This window comes from Camelus dromedarius, chromosome 16 (assembly GCF_036321535.1).
Source record: "Camelus dromedarius isolate mCamDro1 chromosome 16, mCamDro1.pat, whole genome shotgun sequence".
NCBI lineage: Eukaryota > Metazoa > Chordata > Mammalia > Artiodactyla > Camelidae > Camelus > Camelus dromedarius.
Genome location: NC_087451.1, coordinates 44,034,679 through 44,053,973, shown reverse-complemented (window position 1 = coordinate 44,053,973; position 19,295 = coordinate 44,034,679). Strand labels below are relative to the sequence as shown.

At 36.8% G+C, this 19,295-nt stretch overlaps 1 protein-coding gene across 4 annotated transcripts in view; it reads left to right on the top strand.

The window, feature by feature from the left end:
- Positions 1-16,695, top strand: part of GJC1 (gap junction protein gamma 1) — a 30,907-nt gene extending 14,212 nt beyond the window's left edge. For all 4 annotated transcript variants that reach the window (XM_031468604.2, XM_031468606.2, XM_031468605.2 and 1 more), the window contains 2 exons: positions 9,790-9,865; positions 10,924-16,695. In XM_031468604.2, the coding sequence (XP_031324464.1) occupies positions 10,944-12,134 (1,191 nt within the window). In that variant the 5' untranslated portion in view covers positions 9,790-9,865; positions 10,924-10,943 and the 3' untranslated portion in view covers positions 12,135-16,695. The remainder of the gene's footprint in view (positions 1-9,789; positions 9,866-10,923) is intronic.
- Positions 16,696-19,295: the final 2,600 nt, after the last annotated feature.

Below are 19,295 nucleotides of genomic sequence, written 5' to 3'. Positions count from 1 at the left end.
ACAGCTTATACTTTTTAATTTATAGGAATTAGTCTCTTTCCCATCTGAATATTTTGCACATTTTGTACTTTTATATCATTCATTGTATTCTGTCCTAAAATATGATTGTATTAGTGAACATATTTTATATTTTCTACTTCCTACAAATTCATTCAGATCTTTTGTTTAATACAGCACACTTTCATTGAGGTTTTTTTGTGTCTGGGGACTCAGAATTTTAAAAAAACATGGATTTTCCCCTGAAGGAACTCATATTCCAGCCAAAGAAACCAATACCACTAAACTTGATTTAATAGAGTAAGACCTAATATAGGTGGAGTGAAAAATTATTATGGGCTTTCTGAAGAGGAGATTAAGTGAGGAGGTCGAGAAAACTTGGAGTGACTTTTGAGCTAGATCCTAAAGGATAAAAAATTTTCCAAGTAGGGAACTGTAGAAAGACCATTTAAAGTAGAGGAAGATCAATGAGCAGAGATTTAAATTTATTAAACCACTCAGGTAATCTAAATGCCAAGGATACAAGAACAAAGTCCATTTTATTGGGATGACAGATAATGAACAAATTAATAAATGTAAAGTGTTTTAGGTGGTGTTGAGTGCTCTGAAGGAAAAAGGCTAGGTAAGGCTGCAGAGGGTGATAGAGGATATTATTGTAGGTAAATGGTCAGGGAAGTCCACCACAGCAGGTGACATCTGAAGAGAAGCATAAAATGAAGTGAAGGTGTAAAATCATGAGGTTATCCATGGGAAGTGGGTTTAATGGAGGGCAACAACAAATGCATATGGGAAAATGGATAGGGTAAATTGATGTAAAATGTAAAAGATGATATTTTGAAATTTAAAGTAAAACAAATTAAGATGAACTTTTTATATAAAGCATTTAATTTCTGAAAAATAAGTATTTAAGTTTTTTTTAACTTTTAAACGGTTTGCAAAAGGATTTTGTTTGAATCTTAGACTTTATTCTGTAGGGTATGGAATGCTTATAGAGGTGTTTTCTTTGGAATATATTCATATGGTTCAAAAAATAAGACAATATAAAAAGATGTATAATCAAAATCTTGATCCTGTCCCATCCTCCTTAGTGTCCTCCCCCACTTTTATTAGTTTTTTTAAACATATCTTTGCATTTCTTTATAGAAATATAAGCAAAAACAGACTGTTATTTTTCCTCCTTATATAAAAGGCATATACTACACTTGCGTACCTTGCTATTTTCACTAATTAAATGTCTTGAATATCTTTCTATACAAGGAGAGCATTCCTCATTATTTTTTATAACCTCATGGTTACTCTGTTGTGCAGATAGACCATAGGACATTTAGCCATTCCCTTGAATGGTTAGAGTTATATAGAAACAGCTTTATAGTTTGATCATTCCCTAAAGTGAGATTACTGGGTCAAAGGATAGATGCATTTGTAATTTTGTTAGATATTGCCAAATTGCCATCAGAAGTTGTACCACTCCCATTAGAAATATATGGGATTGTCTGTTTTTCCATAGCCTCTCAACTTTTGGATTTTTCCCATGTGATAGGAGAATTCTATCTCAGAGTAGTTTTTTATTGAGATATCATTTACAGACCTTACAATTCATCCTTTTAAACTGTATGATTCAGTGGTTTTAGTATATTCACAAGGTTCTGTAACTTCCACTGCTAATTCCAAACATTTCCATTATCCCCAGAAGATACCCTATACCCATAATAGTCACATCCTATTCCCATAACCCCAGAAAACCACTAATCTGTCTGTTGATTGCCTATTCTGGACATTTCATACACATGGAATCATACAATGGGTAGCTTTTGTGTGTCTGACTTCTTTCACTTAGCATTATGTTTACAAGGTTCATCCATGTTGTGCTTTTTTTTTTTTTTAGGGAAATTTGTGTTTATCTCTCTGTGGAATGTCTGTTTGTGTTCCTTGTCTATTTTCTATTGGATTGTAGGTTGTGTTTTTTCAATAGATTTTTAAAAAACTCTTTCTATTAGAAAGATTAGTTCTTTGCTCATAAAATAGTTACCTTTTCCCCCAGTTCATTGTTTCTCACTATTGCTTAGGTGATTCCTTTTTATAAAACCATGGAGACATTTTATTTTTTGTACTCAAATTCATCTGTTTTTTTCCCTTCCCATATCTAGTGTTATAATGGGTATCAACTGTATTTTATCTTGATACTTTTAGACATCTTTGCGCCGCTGGTTTGAGGAGCCACCTCCATTGTGGCTTTTCAGCAAAGGAGTAACACAGATCATTTTAGAGAGAGAATTCTAGTGAAGATGTAGGAAGCAGACTGAAGAAGAGAGAAAGTAGAGTGATACTGGTGTAAACTCTTTCATGGTCTTTTTTTTTTTAAGTTTTTGTTTTTCTTCTAGGGTTTTTTAATGAATAAATTTTATTTTCACAAAATTAGGATAATTCTGTTTTGTATCCTACGTTTTTCAGTTAATACATCAGGAACATTTTCCTAAATGTTTAAATGTATTTTTATTTATTTATTTTTAACATTTTTTAAATTGAGTTGTAGTCATTTTACAATGTGTCAAATTCCAGTGTAGAGCACAATTTTTCAGTTATACATGAACATACATATATTCGTCACATTTTTTTTCGCTGTGAGCTACCATAAGATCTTGTATATATTTCCTTATGCTATACAGTATAATCTTGTTTATCTATTCTACATATACCTGTCAGTATCTACAAATTTTGAAGTCCCAGTCTATCCCTTCCCACCCCACCTTCTGTTTAAATTTATTTTTGAGCAGATATTTATTGATAACCTACCACCATTTGCCAGGCCATGGGGTTTTAGATGCTAGGGATTAAAGAACAAAATTCTGCCCTTAGGGAGCTTATATTCTATAAATATTAAAATTGTAGAATAATTATATATGTTATGTGAGGGTTAAGTGCTATAAAGAAAATTAAATAAAAGGGGCTAGAGAATGACAGATGTTATTTTAGAGAAAAGTGGTCTAAGGAAAGTCACTAAGGAGTTGACTTTTGAGCAAAGACTTGAATGAAGTAACAGTGTCCAGCCAATATCAATGGAGAAAAATGTTCAAAGCAGTGAAAATAGCAAGTGCAGAAATTTTGAGGTAAAAGTATGGTATAATTGGTATGATCAGAGGAACAGTGAGAATGTAGTAATTCCTAAATCACAATGAGCAAGAGAGTGGGAGATGAGATACGATAAGAGGTGCTATAGACTGAGGTAAAGATTTTGGGTTTGATCCTGAGACAGTTTTGAACAGAAGAGGGACATTAGCTATCTTAATTTCCGAAAGCTTTATCCTGGTTACTTTTGGGAAAGAGGTTTGAGAGGGGTAAGAGCATAAGCTAGGGGACCAGTGAGAATGTTTGCTTTTACAGTGACCTTGGCTAGAGATGAAGGTGACTTGGATCAGAGCGATAGCAGTGGAGGTGGGAAGAAGTGGTTGGACTGTGGATATATTTTAAAAATAGAACTGACGGGATTTGTTGATATTTCGGCTATGGAATAAGAAGAAGGAGTGAGGTTGCCTCGAAGGTTTTGGCCTAAAAAACTGCATGAATGGTGAAGCCATTTACTGAGTTTGGGAAAACTGAAAATAGAGTAAGAATAGCTCTTTGGAGGATGGGAGGATTAGTTTAGAGTATGTTAAATTTCAGGTGACTATTAAGATACCCAAGAGAAGATACAGAGTAGCAGTAGAATTTCAAGTCTGAAGTTCAAGGGAGATGGAGTAAATGGGACATCATTTACAGCTTGAATTCGGGTGGAGGAACCAGTAAAGAGCACTGAAAAGGATAGACTTATTATAATAATAATAAGATAGGATTAAAATAAGAATATGTGTTTAGAAATTTGGGAAAAGGGAAGTGAGACAGAAATTGAAAAATGAAACCAGGAGAGTATGGTATCAAGGAGGCCAAGTAAAAAAAAGAAGTATTTCAAGGAGGGAAGAGGTGATTGGTTGTATCAAACATGGCCTAAAAGGTTGAATAAGAGAATTGAGGTGGAGGGTGTGTATAGTTCAGTGGTCGAGTGCATGCCTAGCACTCATTAGATCCTGGGTTCAATCCCCAGTACTTCCATTAAATAAACAAACAAAGAAACCTAACTCCCCAAATAAATAAATAAATAAATGAGAATTGACCATTGATTTTGGCAGTGTTGAAGTTATCAGTGGCAAAGGTAGTTTTGGTGGATTAGTGGTAAAGACTTCTTAGTATGTGTATGTTTCCACTGGGTGGATGTTACCATAGTTTGTTAACCACTCATCAATTATTAGTCATTTAGGTAGTTTTCAATTCTTTAAATTCAGATACCCAGATTCAGATGCACATGTTGTACTTGAGTATTATGAAGTAATAATTCATGACTTATTGGTTATTAGAGTTAAGAGAGTATAAAAGACTTTAAGCAGTCTGTGTTTGAGTAACATTAAGCCACTTTTTCTTGTATAATAAATATAACCTTATAACAGTATATTTCCATTTCCTCTCCCTCAGCCTTACTGTTTTTTCTGTAAAAGAAGTATGTATAAAAAACATGCTGTAAATCTCATAATAAATTGTTGCTGAATTTGCTTTAAACAGCCAACTCTCTTTTAAAAAATTAAGATATCAGATGTCTTTTATGTTTATGTATTCTTCATTCCTTTGTGTAGATTAAAATTTTCACTTGATGTCATTTTCCTTTTGTCTGAAGGACTTCTGAAAAAGTCTTTTTCATCTTATTTATTAAACAACTTTATTGAGCTATAATTGACATAACAATAAATTATACATTTTTAAAGTATACAGTTTGGTGAGTTTTGACATGTTTTCATCTGTACAACCATCACTGCAGTCAAGAAAATGAACATATCTATCTTATCCAAAACTTTCTTCATATCCTTTTTGTAGTTCCTTTTCATCCTTTCCTGTACCTCACCCCCAACTCATCCATAGGCAACCACTGATCTGCTTTCTGTCATTATAGATTAGTTAGCATGTTCTAGAATTTAGTAAAAATGGAATCATACAGTGTGTACTCTTTTTTTTTTTTCCTGACTTCTTTCATTTGGCCTAATTGAGATCATGTTATAACATATCAATAGTTTATTGCATAGTATTATTCGATTGTATGAGTATAACACAGTTTATTTATTCATCAACCTGATGGTGGATATTTGTGTTCTTTACAGGTTTTGGCTATGTGAGACCCTGTCACAACATTACCAGGGCATGAAACATGTACAAATCAAATGACTTTTGAAAATTAGATACAGAAGTACTTTCTTCTCTATGAAGTTTCAAAACCAGAAGAAAAATAAACAAATAAATAAATTACAAATAACATTGTTATGACCATTTATGTGCAAGTCATTTTATTAGACGTCTGGCTTTTACTTCTTGAGTAAATGCCTAGGAGAAGCATGGCTGGATCATATAGTTGGATCATATAATTGGTATATATTTAACTTCTAAGAAACTGCCAAACTATTTTCCAAAGTGATTATACTATTTTACATTCTTACTAGTATTGTATGAGAGTACCAGTTTCTCCACATCCTCACCAACTCTAGGTTTGGTCATTCTTGTTAATTTTAGCCATGATAAATAGGGTGCTTATGGTATTTTTGTTTGTTTGCTTTCTGTTTGTTCTCTCTGCTTGTTTGTTTTCTTTTTTTCTGTTTCCTTGTAGGTTTCCTTGAACATTTTTTAGAATTCCATTTTGATTTGCCTGCAGTGTTTTTGAGCATATCTCTTTGTATAGCTTTTTTAGTGGTTGTTTTAGGTATTACGTTCTATGTACATAACATATTGCCATCACTGGTGTCACGTTTTATGGATTCCAGTGAAGTACAGACACCTTACCTCCCTTTATGTCCCTTTACCCTCCCTCCCCCATTTATACCAGGGTTCACTGTCTCGTGAGGCTGCTTATTCCTTTTTTGGACAGCCTGATGTGATGGGAATCTAGGACTATATATATATAATCATCTCTCTCTCTCTCTCAATAATAACAAATATGAAGCAGGTCCCATAGGAATGCATTTATTCATTTGTTTGTCAAACGTTTATTTAGCACGTAAAATGACCAGTCATTGGGCTAAATGCTAGGGAGACAGATGAAAGATGTATCTAACATCTAGGGGCTCTCAGTACAGTTAGGTGACAAGACAAAAGGTTGCAGCAACACTGGTTAGTGATGGTAATAATGGTGCTTGCCTTGAAGGCAGGCACAGCTCTGAGCACTTCTATGTATACTATCTGTGTGTCTGCCCTTTAACAAGTATTATCATCTCGACTTGTTATCCCCTGGACTGAATTTACCAACTTCTCTAATCTCTATTCTCAATGCCCAAAGAAGTAATCCTTCTTAATGAAATAATTTTTGTTGAAGATACGTTTTTCTAGTTTTATTCTTCCCTTCTAACTGCCAAGAAACCTTGGAGTTCTTTTGGGGATTTCTTGTTTGGGGGGGGGTTAACTTTCAATTCATTCTACGTATAAGATCTTAAACTCTGAAATTTCTTCCTTTGATCTTTGTGAGTTTATTTTATTATTTAGTTTAATTCTGATCCCACAGATTGGGATAAGGTGCCCTCTTCTGTGTTCACATGGGACCTGAACATAGCTCCATCTGTAATGTAATTCTTTACATACTAGTGGTTAAAAGCCCAGACACTGGAGCAAGACTAGCTGACTTCAGATTGTAGCTTCACCTCTTAATAACTGGTTGATCTTAGTCAGATTTTATAAACTTCCTGGACCTCATTTCTTCATCTTTAAAATGAACCTAGTGATAAAATCTACCTCCAGAGATGATCCAAATAATAACTTTAAATTTAATCTTCAAAGATCCTGTGAGTTTTATTTTATAGAAAAATGTAGTAAACTTTGCCTTGATCCTTTTAGGATATAGCTGATAGAAAATTCTTCAAATATAAAAGAATTTGGGAGGGAATTACATAATTTATTACCATGTTGATACCAAGTAATTTAAAAAATTCTATTTTCTAGTATAAGGCAAGGTAGATTTGTAAGTTTAATTATTTGGAAACTAGACTAAAAATAGCACATTTGATTTTCTGTCCAGTAAATGTTATATAAGCAAACATGATTTTCTTCAGTATGTGTTAGGGGGATGCGTGGTTTGAGAGGGAATCTTTTTGAATTATGGGCTACCATGAATTTTGTAGTATTTTTAATTTAAAAAGCCATCCTAGAAAGAATAACTTTTCCACCTTTTAATTTACTCAAGAAATTGACTGATATGACTATATAAAATTTGAAGGAAAACAAAGTGAGGTGTTTATATTAAATGTCAAATGGTTAATGTCTGTACTGTATTAAGAATACATTCTGCAGATAAATGGGCAAAAGGGATAGAAATGATCCACAAAGGGGAGGAGCATAGGGGAATAATCCTGCTGTATTAAAAACATGCTAATTGACATAATTTTGAAATACCATTTTGCATCTAGTAAAGTAGCATAACAGACAGCGCTGATGAGGTTGAGATAAAATTGTACTCATTCATTGTCAGGCATTGTAAATTCTAGGACTTTTTAAAGAAAATCAGATGACAATACACAGCAAGAATCATCAGATTCACATTTCTTGTGTCTACTTCCTAGAACTGTTCTATAGGTATTAAGTGTCAAAATACCTATAAACCAGTTGGGGCTTTCCTAGTTAGCAAAAAACATTTAGGTGTTTGGCATCCCATCTCTTAACCACCACTCATCACATACTCCTATGTCCATTTTCCATTCGTAGGTGGAATATGGAAATTTTTTTCTTTCATGAGAGCCATTCACAGGTTAATCACAAGCTCTCACTCCCAACTTTATAACCAAGTCTGTTTGCTGAAACAGGGAAGTCTGAGAAGAATATGTCCTGCGTCTTAGGCTCCTGGTAGCAGAGCGAAAAAATGGTTCCAGACAAAGGGAATTTTAGTGGAGCAAGAACACAGTGAGACTACACTTGGCAGTGACACATTTCTGCTTAGAAATGTCAATTCCAGAACCCACCATTCTACTCATTCAGTTTTTTTTTTTCCCCTCTGTCACCCTCCCTCTTCCCTTCTTCACATACCCTTCCCCTATTGGAGTAGTGTACTCTGATTATTTAAGCCGTTCTCTTAATGCTTACAAGGAGAGGAGGGGGATTTGGAAAGAGAAGAGTATCAAAGAAAAACCTACTGACAGCTCAGTAGATCAAAACAGTGGTGAGGCTGCCATTCGGTTTAGGAAGCCCATGGTTATTTTAGAAAGAAAATTGCCCATCACCCATTTTATGAGATGATAAAGTTACATTACTATACACGTCATTTATATACTCAAAATGTGGGTATAGGGTGCTGTGGCATTTTTGAATGCCCATGGAAAACCAAGGCTCTAAGTGTTCAGCATTGTCTAGGCCTACAGCTTAACCATTATGCAGTGTGTACTTCTGGATGGGTTTAAATGGCTGCTTTATAATTGAACATAAGCTTTAAAGGGCTTATCACCAATTCTTCCTCCCCTCTCAGAAAGTTAGATTATTGTATAAGATGCTGAACTGTTGAGAAATTCTTTCATAGTAATAATTGAGATATCCATTTGTCTTTGGTGTGGTTGGAGGTAGAGAGGATGAATTTTCTAACTAACAATTGCAGTTTCATGATTTTGGCTTATTGGAACGTATAGAACTTCAGGCTTCAGGAGAAATGCTTTAGATGTGGCGTTTGGGGAAAATCTGAGTCTGGACTTATGCATGTGAATCATGGAGTTCTGTGTTGGAAGCCTGGCTTACATAACCATTTAAAGATTGCATGTTATTAACTTTTTTGTTGTTGTTGTTGTTACTAACTTCTTGTGCTGTGATTTTATACCTTATGTGTTCAGTGAGAGAAGTGGTGAGCTCCCAGTTGGACATCAGGGCTGGAAATGGGAGTTGAAGTCCTATGGAGAGATCTTTGTGTGGTTGGATTCTGTATGCAAATCTTGAAACTTGCATGTTATGTAGATGCCTCCACTTTTTTTTCTTCTTCATTGACCTTTTGGAAATTGTTCTGGGTTATTTTCATGCATCTTAATCCCCCAGATTTTTCTTTTAAGCTCCTCTGGATACATAACACTCAGGGATTGTTTTAAACTTATTTATTACATTAAATGATAGTAAATGAAGATAATTCTTGGCCATAGCTATTCCAGAGTTGGCAGGACTTGATAATGAGCAATAATTTGTCCTATATATTTTTTTAAAATCACAATACAGATGCAGGTGTTTTCTTTCTGTGAGCAGCTGAGTCTGCAAATCACCTCCTGTGGTTATGGGTGTCCCAGTGACTGGGAGCCAGCTGTTGGGTGTTTTAATGAAACAGCTTGCTCTTAGTTGGCTGCTCAAATCCCAATGAGAGGTATTGGCTGCTCCAGGGAATAGAACAGGAATAGAACATACAGGGTGAGGATTTTTGCAAGGCTTTTTGTAATCCGGTTTAAATTTGTTGAGATTTTCTGCTTTGGCTTTTTCCTATAGGTGCCAGAGTTCATCTGCTTCAGATTTTCATGAATGACTCATCTTCCTGTCATGTTTTCTTAGACTACAATGACTTCAGAATCTTCGAGTCACAGTTAGGTAGTTTCTCCTACCACGTATGTTGGGAGGAGAGAACAGTGGTAGTCAAACTCAAGCCTGTTTCCATCTCATACTGCTTGATTCCCATGGCACGTAGAAAACCGATTCTCCCCGAAAATGGCATTCTAGTGATTGGTTGTTTTCTGTGGGAGGAAACTTATGACACTCTCTTTTCTTTTTCCCTTCCAGAGGGAATCTGGAAAAGTTGTAAGCAAAACATCATTTCTCTAAGAAAGTTTTGGATAACAGAAATTCTGGATAACAGGTAAAATTTATTTAAACTTCTTTGGTGATGCTGATAATCACCTGTAATCTGCAGAAGTAAACCAGGAGAGGGAAGACAGAAGTAGAAAAGCTAGGTGTGCTTTGTGTCAGGAGTTGCATTAGGGATTTTACATGCATTATCTCATTTAGTTTTTACCGGGATTCTAGACATAGAGCTAAGAATCTCAGAATAAAACTATCCTTCAGAATACTGTTTTAAGTGGATTTGTCTGTTGATTGGATTTTTAATATTCTCACAATTCATTCTGCAAACATTTTTTTTAACATCTACCATAAACAAAATAATATAAATACAGAATGCTAGAATCTGCTATGCTATGCAGCCTAGCTAAGGAATGTCTTTCCTAGTTTCTTTCTGTCTTTTGTTTTAGTTCTTGATCATTGCCAGTTATTTGCAGCTGTACCATCTCCTTAATTCTTTTTTAATACTTTGTCACGAGGCCCAAAATTTTATGTTTCCTTATAAGGTACCTCTTCACAATGGAGTCCAGCCCAAGTGTCCCCATTATATTCTCAGTGTGGTAGTCTTATTGTGACTGTACCGATAGCTATGCCTCTGTGCTATATTTATCTCACAAAATTATGAAGGTCATATGAAATAATACTATATATAAAGAATCTAATATACTTTGCCTGAGAAATACATCTCAAATGATAGTTACAATTTTACCTTTTAAACTAGGGAAGACATGAAAACAAACCAGACTTCCTAGAACCTCGTAGGTCTAAACAAGTGCTCATAGACCGAGGTGAATTGTCCTACCTGAGGGTAGTGTAGAGAGTGAGGTGCTGTTAATTCTAACAATCATTCTATTTATTTAGAGGAGGTACTGGGGATTGAACCCAGGACCTTGTGCATGCTAAGCACATGCTCTACCACTTGAGCTATATCCTCCCCCCTAACAATCATTCTAGTATGATCCTTGAAGTTAGGTTTCTAGTATCTCAAGAAGTAGTTCCTGGAGATAGCAATAAAAATTATGTTGTTAAGATTTTAATATTTGCTGATTTTGCTTTGGTATTTTTCATTATTATCAGGGCAAACCAATTTAGTCACCATGAGTTGGAGCTTCCTCACTCGCCTGCTAGAGGAGATCCACAACCATTCCACATTTGTGGGGAAGATCTGGCTCACTGTCTTGATCGTCTTCCGGATTGTTCTTACGGCGGTAGGAGGAGAGTCTATCTACTACGACGAACAAAGCAAATTTGTGTGCAACACAGAGCAGCCAGGCTGCGAGAACGTCTGCTATGATGCCTTTGCACCTCTCTCCCATGTGCGCTTCTGGGTGTTCCAGATCATCCTGGTGGCAACCCCCTCAGTGATGTACCTGGGCTATGCCATTCATAAGATTGCCAAAATGGAGCATGGTGAAGCAGACAAGAAGGCAGCTCGGAGCAAACCCTATGCAATGCGTTGGAAACAGCACCGGGCTTTGGAAGAAACAGAAGAGGACCATGAAGAGGATCCCATGATGTATCCAGAAATGGAATTAGAAAGTGAAAAAGAAAATAAAGAGCAGAACCAATCTAAACCTAAGCATGATGGCCGACGGCGGATTCGGGAGGACGGGCTCATGAAAATCTATGTGCTGCAGTTGCTGGCGAGGACCGTGTTTGAGGTGGGTTTTCTGATAGGGCAGTATTTTCTGTATGGCTTCCAAGTCCATCCATTTTATGTGTGCAGCAGACTTCCTTGCCCTCATAAGATAGACTGCTTTATTTCTAGACCCACTGAAAAGACCATCTTTCTTCTGATAATGTATGGTGTTACAGGCCTTTGTCTATTGCTTAACATTTGGGAGATGCTTCATTTAGGATTTGGGACAATTCGAGACTCACTAAACAATAAAAGGAGGGATCTGGAAGATCCGGGTGCTTATAATTATCCTTTCACTTGGAATACACCATCTGCTCCCCCTGGCTATAACGTTGCCATCAAACCAGATCAAATCCAGTACACTGAACTGTCCAATGCTAAGATCGCCTACAAGCAAAACAAGGCCAACATCGCCCAAGAACAACAATATGGCAGCCACGAGGAGAACCTCCCAGCTGACCTGGAGACTCTGCAGAGGGAGATCAGAATGGCTCAGGAACGCCTGGATCTGGCGATCCAGGCCTACAATCACCAAAACAACCCCCATGGTCCCCGGGAAAAAAAAGCCAAAGTGGGGTCCAAAGCTGGGTCCAACAAAAGCAGTGCTAGTAGCAAATCAGGGGATGGGAAGACCTCCGTCTGGATTTAATCTTGGCTGGGCTTAAAACTTGCGCTTTTCATAGTTTATGGTAAGCAACGGCTCTCTGAATAATGACTTCCATTGAGTAAACATTTGGCTCTGGTTATCTTCAGGGATGCTGTTGGCTCATGATCCAAGCTCAGGGGACTCTGAAGGTGGGGCTGGGACAAGGGGGAGAGAAGGGGAAACACAGTGTTCCTAGACACATGTTCCAGCAATAATACAGTTGCAGAACTTTACATTTGTGTCTTCCAGATCTGGAAAAGAACAGATATATTTAAATCATTCTTGTTGAACAGTTTTTTGTATGTACAGTATTATGGTACATTTTTTTTAGAATGAATACTTTTTTTGTATTTGTACATTGGACAACGTAGTTATACTTTTATATTAAAGGGAAAAAAATCCTTATGGTAATGCTTATTAGGCTAGTGTTATTACTTTGTTCAGCAAATTCTACCCTGGGTTTAAAGTTTTGATAGATGCTACACACCTGATAAAAGTGCCTCTTGTGTTACAGGGAAGCTTTCAGATAATGTAAGGAGCTGGAGAAGGAATCAGTTTTGTCTTGGAAAGGAATTCCACAGTAGAAGGAAGTTGAGTTCTCTCTTTGACTTGAGAAATCGTTGAATCTCATTCATGTGCCCAGAATTGTATTTAGTCTTTGGAAACCTATTTGTATTTTCAAAGGAGATAAATGACTCACTGCAGGATTCCTTTATATATCAAGCCTTGCCAGTATATGCATTGATGGTGTGTTTATAATGTCAGTTGTTACAAAAGGCTGATGCACACAGGTGTCCCCATCCAGTAGCAGTGTGGAGACCCTGGCTAGAACTGTTACTAAGATTCCTATATCACAAAGCAAAGCCACACCTGGAAAATAAGTCCTGATAAAATGTTCAGTTGTGAACCCATTTGATTTGCCTTAAATCTCTTGCCAAAACCCTGCCTCTTTCTGGCTTTTTAAGAAACCAGTGATGGATATTTTCTTTATATGTTAATAGTAGAAATGCAGAAATTCCTTCCAGGCAAAGATTAATCAGAGATACTTATATTGCATTTGGAAGAAGGCCTAAATCCAAATTCCCTATTTTTTATAATTTATGGTGGAACTTTTATAATTTACATACTTCTGCTAATGTAGGTTTCTGCCTGGAAGACCAGTCAGACCTGGGATTCTATCTATAAATAGACCTATAGAGAATTTCAGTATTTATTCCCCATAGACGTATCTGTCAGTGACAGGCATGGGTGTTCATGGAACACTCGTAATTTTCAGTAGTATTTTATTTTCAACCTTATTTTATGTTGGAGAGTTTTGCTCCTTCCATCATATTCAAATCATTTGTCTTATAGATTATGAGCTTCTGAGTAAGAGCTTGGTAAAGATTTAAAGGAAGGGGCGTTTGCTTCACCAGAGAGCATTTCATTTTGAGTATCTCACACTTTTCTAACAGAAAGTTATTATTGCAAGCCACCTCCAACTTCGAAATTCCAAGAGTATTATTTCTTTGTCTTAATTTGTAAATGTCAATTCTTCATTATTTAGGAGGATCCTAGAACTACATCTTTTGTGCAGTTCTTTTTTTTCCTTTGTTCTCAATTGCATTTCTTCCCCTCTCCCTCAAAAAAAGAAATTCAGTTGACAATTTAAGCTTATCTTCTGGCTATGCATTTACTGTATTTTGCTTTTTTGAATCTGTAAATTTTAGCCTTAGAGAAGCTCCTTAGGATCTCTAAACATCTTAAGCAAAAGGTAAACTTGGGTGAGACTGTAGGGAAATTTCAGAAAATGATATATACTTGTATGTATCCTGGCTAACTGATAGATATGCAGTTTCTTTCAAGCCAAATGTTTAATAAGAAAATTGAAATAATTATTCTAAAACAGGCAAGATTTTATACTTAAGCCTAGCTAAGATAAAGAACTACCAATTACTTCTTGTGTCAGCAGAACTTCACGCATATTTCTTAATTGAGGACAGAAAAGAATACACGTTCATGTCCATCTATTCAGAGCCTAAAGGAGACCAGAGTGGCTTTGCCAGGGGAAAGGTTGGGGGTTTGAGACTGATGGAGAGGGAGGGAGTCAAGCAGAAATACCAGGCAGATCTCCGGCGCCAGAAGCATCCACTTAGCTTCTACAAACAGTGCCCCTGATGTTTCATCTTGGCTTGTTCTGATGAGAGTGTTATCTTCTGTGTCTGGATAATTCTTTAGCTTCCTAAAGTACATAGAAAGATATTCTAAGTCACTTTACATGGGTTAAAATCTATTTTTACTCTCTCACTAAAGTTTTAATTGTGACATAGGTTTCCCAACTCTCGCTGTTTTCTTAATACATTTCTTTCAGCCTTTGAACATATGAGTTTGCCAAAGCCATTCTCCCTAATGACATGTTATGGACCTACATTGAGAAAATGGCCCTATCAGTGTCTAGCTTAACCCATCGATTGAGTCTACACTGAATCGATAAAAATATTGTTTGAGTTACTGTTCTGGAACTTGTGGGTATTTGTATAGAACACCTGTCAGCATGTCTTTTTCCTCTCAAAATCATATTCCTTTGAATTGCTGTGTAAGACATGCTCTATCATGACATTTGCTTCTCTAAATAGAAGTTGCGTGCTTAGTCCTTCACATACTCCAATCAGGATATAATCAACAACATGTTTATATTCCTTAACATACTACTAGATTTATTCAGATGTGGTATGTCCTTTGATCATCTTTGTTACAGTCTGTTATTTAGAAGAGGTTTGTAAAACAGACAGGCTTTTTTTCTTAGTTCAAATTTGATGGAAAAATTCTATAGCATTTTCTCCTAAAGAAATTTTAATGTTCATTTTGTGGCTTCCTCTTTGCTTTATGGCTTAGTTTTGTCTGTTTCTATATTTGTTCATTTAAAACCACAAGTGTATTATTTCATTAGAAGTCAGTTTCCTGGGGATTTTCCTTGACTGATGTCTATAGAATTACTTTTGATAAAAATGAACTTTGACATCTGAAATGGTTCTCTTAAGGTTATGACTCCCACATATCTGTCTTTTAGAAGGATACCTATGTCTTTAAAGAGAAAAAAAGTCATCATTAACTGTCATTTCTTCATGGTATGAAATTAAGCAGTTCACTTTACTTTTCCAAGTTTCAGGAGCCAGTGGTCTTTCAGAAGTGTTATGAAGTAGTTGGGGAAAGCCTCTGGTAAAAGGTATTAAAAGACCAACTGTTGTTATTGGTCATTTTTCTTAGCTTGGAACTTCAAAAAAAAAAAAAAGTTGCAAGAACTATGTGATTATATAGTGAGATGTCCTTCGGTGCACAGGAATCAGTGATTGTTTAAAACACTGAACTTATTCTAAGCAGTTTATACCAAGAATGGACTTAAATGTTATTCCTATTAGTCATACCTATGCTTTACCCATTAAGCTTATAAATGTCCATGCTTTATGCTTTCTGTCTCATTTAAGAGACAGTACACTTCTAAAAATAACACCTATAGTTTATGATCAGTTTTTGGCCAGCCAGTTTTTGGTAAAAGGCAAGTATGTTATACTTGAACCTACTTAAAGAAATGCCTTTTTATAAAGGAAAGGTCTTTCCCGACTGTGAAGAAAAGTACCTGAAGTCAGAGATAACACAGTGCTGGTCAGTTTGATTGGAAGGTTTCAGATATTAGATTAATTTTATCTTTATAAAATCATGTAATTTTACACCTTACCACTTGAAAATAAAGCCCCTGCACCTATACAGGGCAGAGTTTGGAATAAAATTTCAACTCACCTATATATCATAAATATGTAATAATTCACAGTCACCATTAAATATTAGAATCATTAGGTTGAATTGCATACTTGTCACTAATTCTGGCCACCAGTATCATGGAGAGTTTAAAAGATTTTATTTGTTGTTGTCTCTAAAACAGTTGTGATGTTTTGTTGCTTTTAATAATGATGTTAAGTGAGTTTGGTTCATGCACATTCCACATTAATAATCATACTTTTTCAAAAAAATAATCATTCTTTTTTGAGACACAATCCATGTGTTCCAAAATACAGGAGTCCAAACAAAAGAAAGTCTTACTCCTGTGCAAAATCTCTACAAAAAATCAAAGAAGAGTTCTGCATTTCAGGGTTGGCTTATTGACCAGCAAAGATATTTGGCTCTATGCTTCCAAGATTGGAAATGTTATTCTTTATTGTACTCACAATTGTGTTTTCTTTAACAAATCTTTTACAGAAGTCTCTACCTCAGGCACTCAGTGTTACATATGGTTAGCATCTTGATACTGAAAAACTTACTAGGACTTCCAACTTTTTAAGATATTTTAAATGTAAAGTTCAACTGTTAACCAGCAATTTAATGTCATGTGATGTGCAGTTTGGATATTGTATGAACAGCTAAGGAATTACCCATTCTAGTGCCAAAGATCACTGGTTGCTAATTTTGTTCTGTACAGTTGATGTAAAACTTCATGGTGGGGACAAACTCTGCTCAGGGCCTTGTCTCTAGGAAGATTTTGTCAGTTCCAAATGTTTGTGTCAGTTCTAAATACAGTTTAGAAGATTCATTTGTGGTCTGTGCATCTTTTTCTAAGCTTGAAAACTCAGCTGCCAGGAAATATCATATTGAGAAATTTACCCCATTCTTTGTATAAAATAGTGCCCAAGAAAGAGCTTAATGGTTTACCCAGAAAACTTGATATAAAAATCTCTTCCCTTACCTTCACCTGTAAGTTGATCTCAGTGGGAATACATGAGCAGGAAATTTTCCAAGTGAAAGTTTGGACTCAAAAGATGCCCTTTTTCATTGCTGGTTTAGAACTCCTCTGGGATTGCTGTGGCTAAATGGATTGTTGTGTTTGTGGCATCACAACCTGGGAAGAGTAGGTGGCCTTGTGTGGGAGGAAGGAGGAGGCTGTGGTCTGAGTATAGAAACTGGGAACACACTCCATCTCAGTCTCCCTTTGTTTCTTAAGGCCTTTTCTCCAAGAGGAGTGCCTTCTGAGAGGGATGCTTCTCACAGATGTAGACCTGTCTTGGTATGACTAAGCCACTGTCTGAGAAGAGAATGGTGTGGGAGAGGGCTGGGGAGAGGGGAGCATTTACTGAGACAATGCCTTCTGTTCCCCCAGACTCAGAATAGCTGACTGACAGAATGGGTCATGCAACGAGCCCAACCTTAGCAGCGCAGATTGTAAACTGGTCAGCCAACCATATTTGGTAATAAACTTGTAAGCTGTTTGAAAGATGTTGGAGCCATTAAGTCACATTGTTAGCTTGAAAGTGGATTCTTCGGCAAATTTGCCATGAGAACGGAGATTAGTAGTACCTGGAAAAGGTGTTGCATCAAAGTTAAAATATTTTCTTTGCTACATAAAGTTTACAATAGTGTTTCTAAGGTTTTAAGGGCTTGTATCAATCTTAATACTTTTAGGGTTTGCCTCTTTAGTTATCTCAGATTGGAAGCATGTTACACAGGGGCATAAAGAATTTGGAGGTTGAGGCAGAGCTGAGAACAGAATCCAGGTCAGGTCTGCGCATTGATTGCATGGTGGCTCAACCCAGCATCTTTTGCTCTTTTCCTGGAGAAATGCCGAACTAGCTGTTAGTGGGGCTCTCTCGTGGGGGTGGGGTTGGATCCTGCTGGGTAGACCTTTCTATGTTTACAGCGTTCTTTCCAAATGTGACCATTGGACCACCTGTGAGGACAAGTAACAGGGAGGCTAATTAAGATGTTGGTTCCTTGGACCTATTTCAGGCCCCCATAATCAGAAGTAATAAGTTCTCTAGGTGATTTTTTTTTGTTAAATCTTTTATTCAGGTATAATTTACATGTAAAATTTTCCCTTTTTAGTGTATATTTACAAATGAATACAATTGAGTAAGTACCACTGGAATATACAGAAAATTTCTGTGACCCCAAAATTCTCTCTAGATAATTCTTATGTACATTAAGGTTTGAGAACCACTTATCTTAGGGAAAAAATAAAAACAGAAAGTGTGGGCCAGAATAAAAGGGGGAGAGGGATTGTTGTGAATGATCTCCTCTGTTCAAGGAAATTTAACCTGACATAGCACGAGTGTCATCTGCCAGCTCAGAATGGTGGCTGCTTGGAGTGGAGGACTGCTTGGAGTAGATGATTCAGACTCGTCTACAATCAGCTGCATAAAAAGTCCGTCAGTGATTTGGGGGAGGGGCTGGGGCTGCGGGGAAGAGTGCTGTCCCTTACTAGATGTTTAAGCATACATTTTCAGAACATCTTCCGATATGCATTCAGACTTCTGGTGTATGACTGACCAGACCCAGAACCATCCCACCGTGCACGTGAATGAGTTGGTGTCATTACTTAGGGTGTCATTACCCTACATTTAATTACATTTTTGAGGAAATTAGAAATAGTGACTCAGGATTGGAAAACACAAGGAAAAGATGATGACATAGTGACAAGGATCCTTTGGTTTTGTTTTCTTGTCCTCTCAATCCTGAGGAAATGGCGCGACATTTCCTTGCCCGTCCTTGACATGCTGTGCCCACTTTATACTAGATTCAGGGATTGTGAGAGAAAACCTAAGGAGGCCCACTGCTAGTGCCTTCGGAAAAGCTGACCGGATTCCCTCTTTACCCTCAGCCGAACCTCTCACAAGTATCCTCTGCTCTGCGGGGCCATCACACAGAATATGGGCTGGCTGACAGCCTTGAACTCCAGGCAAGGCAGAACCAAGCAACTGTTCATAACCGATTTCAGTGCATAGCCAGTGACCTGAATGGGACCTGACCATAGGGGAAAATGATACAGAACTAGATAGCTTTTTTCCATTTTATTTTTAGTTTGTGTAGTCAGTTCCGTGAAAGTGAAATTCTATCTTTGCTCTGGAAACATTGAAAAGCACTGACAGGGAGCTCCTTTGGCCTGGCCCATTTTTCTGAAAGCATGTTGCAGCTGTGGCTTCTGCCCAGCAGGCAAAGACTGATATTAGATCCTTCACCCAGGTGCTGTTGAGAGCAGTGACAGACCTCAGCTTTTGACTGCAGAGTGGTCTGCACAAGGATTTGGGCTCCTTAAAGGGACGATTAATGCCCAAAGCCCTGGAAACAGGGTAAGTGCAAATTGTCAATGGGTTGTTTACTTCACATTCAGATAGGGAGACGATCATGGACAAAGGAGCT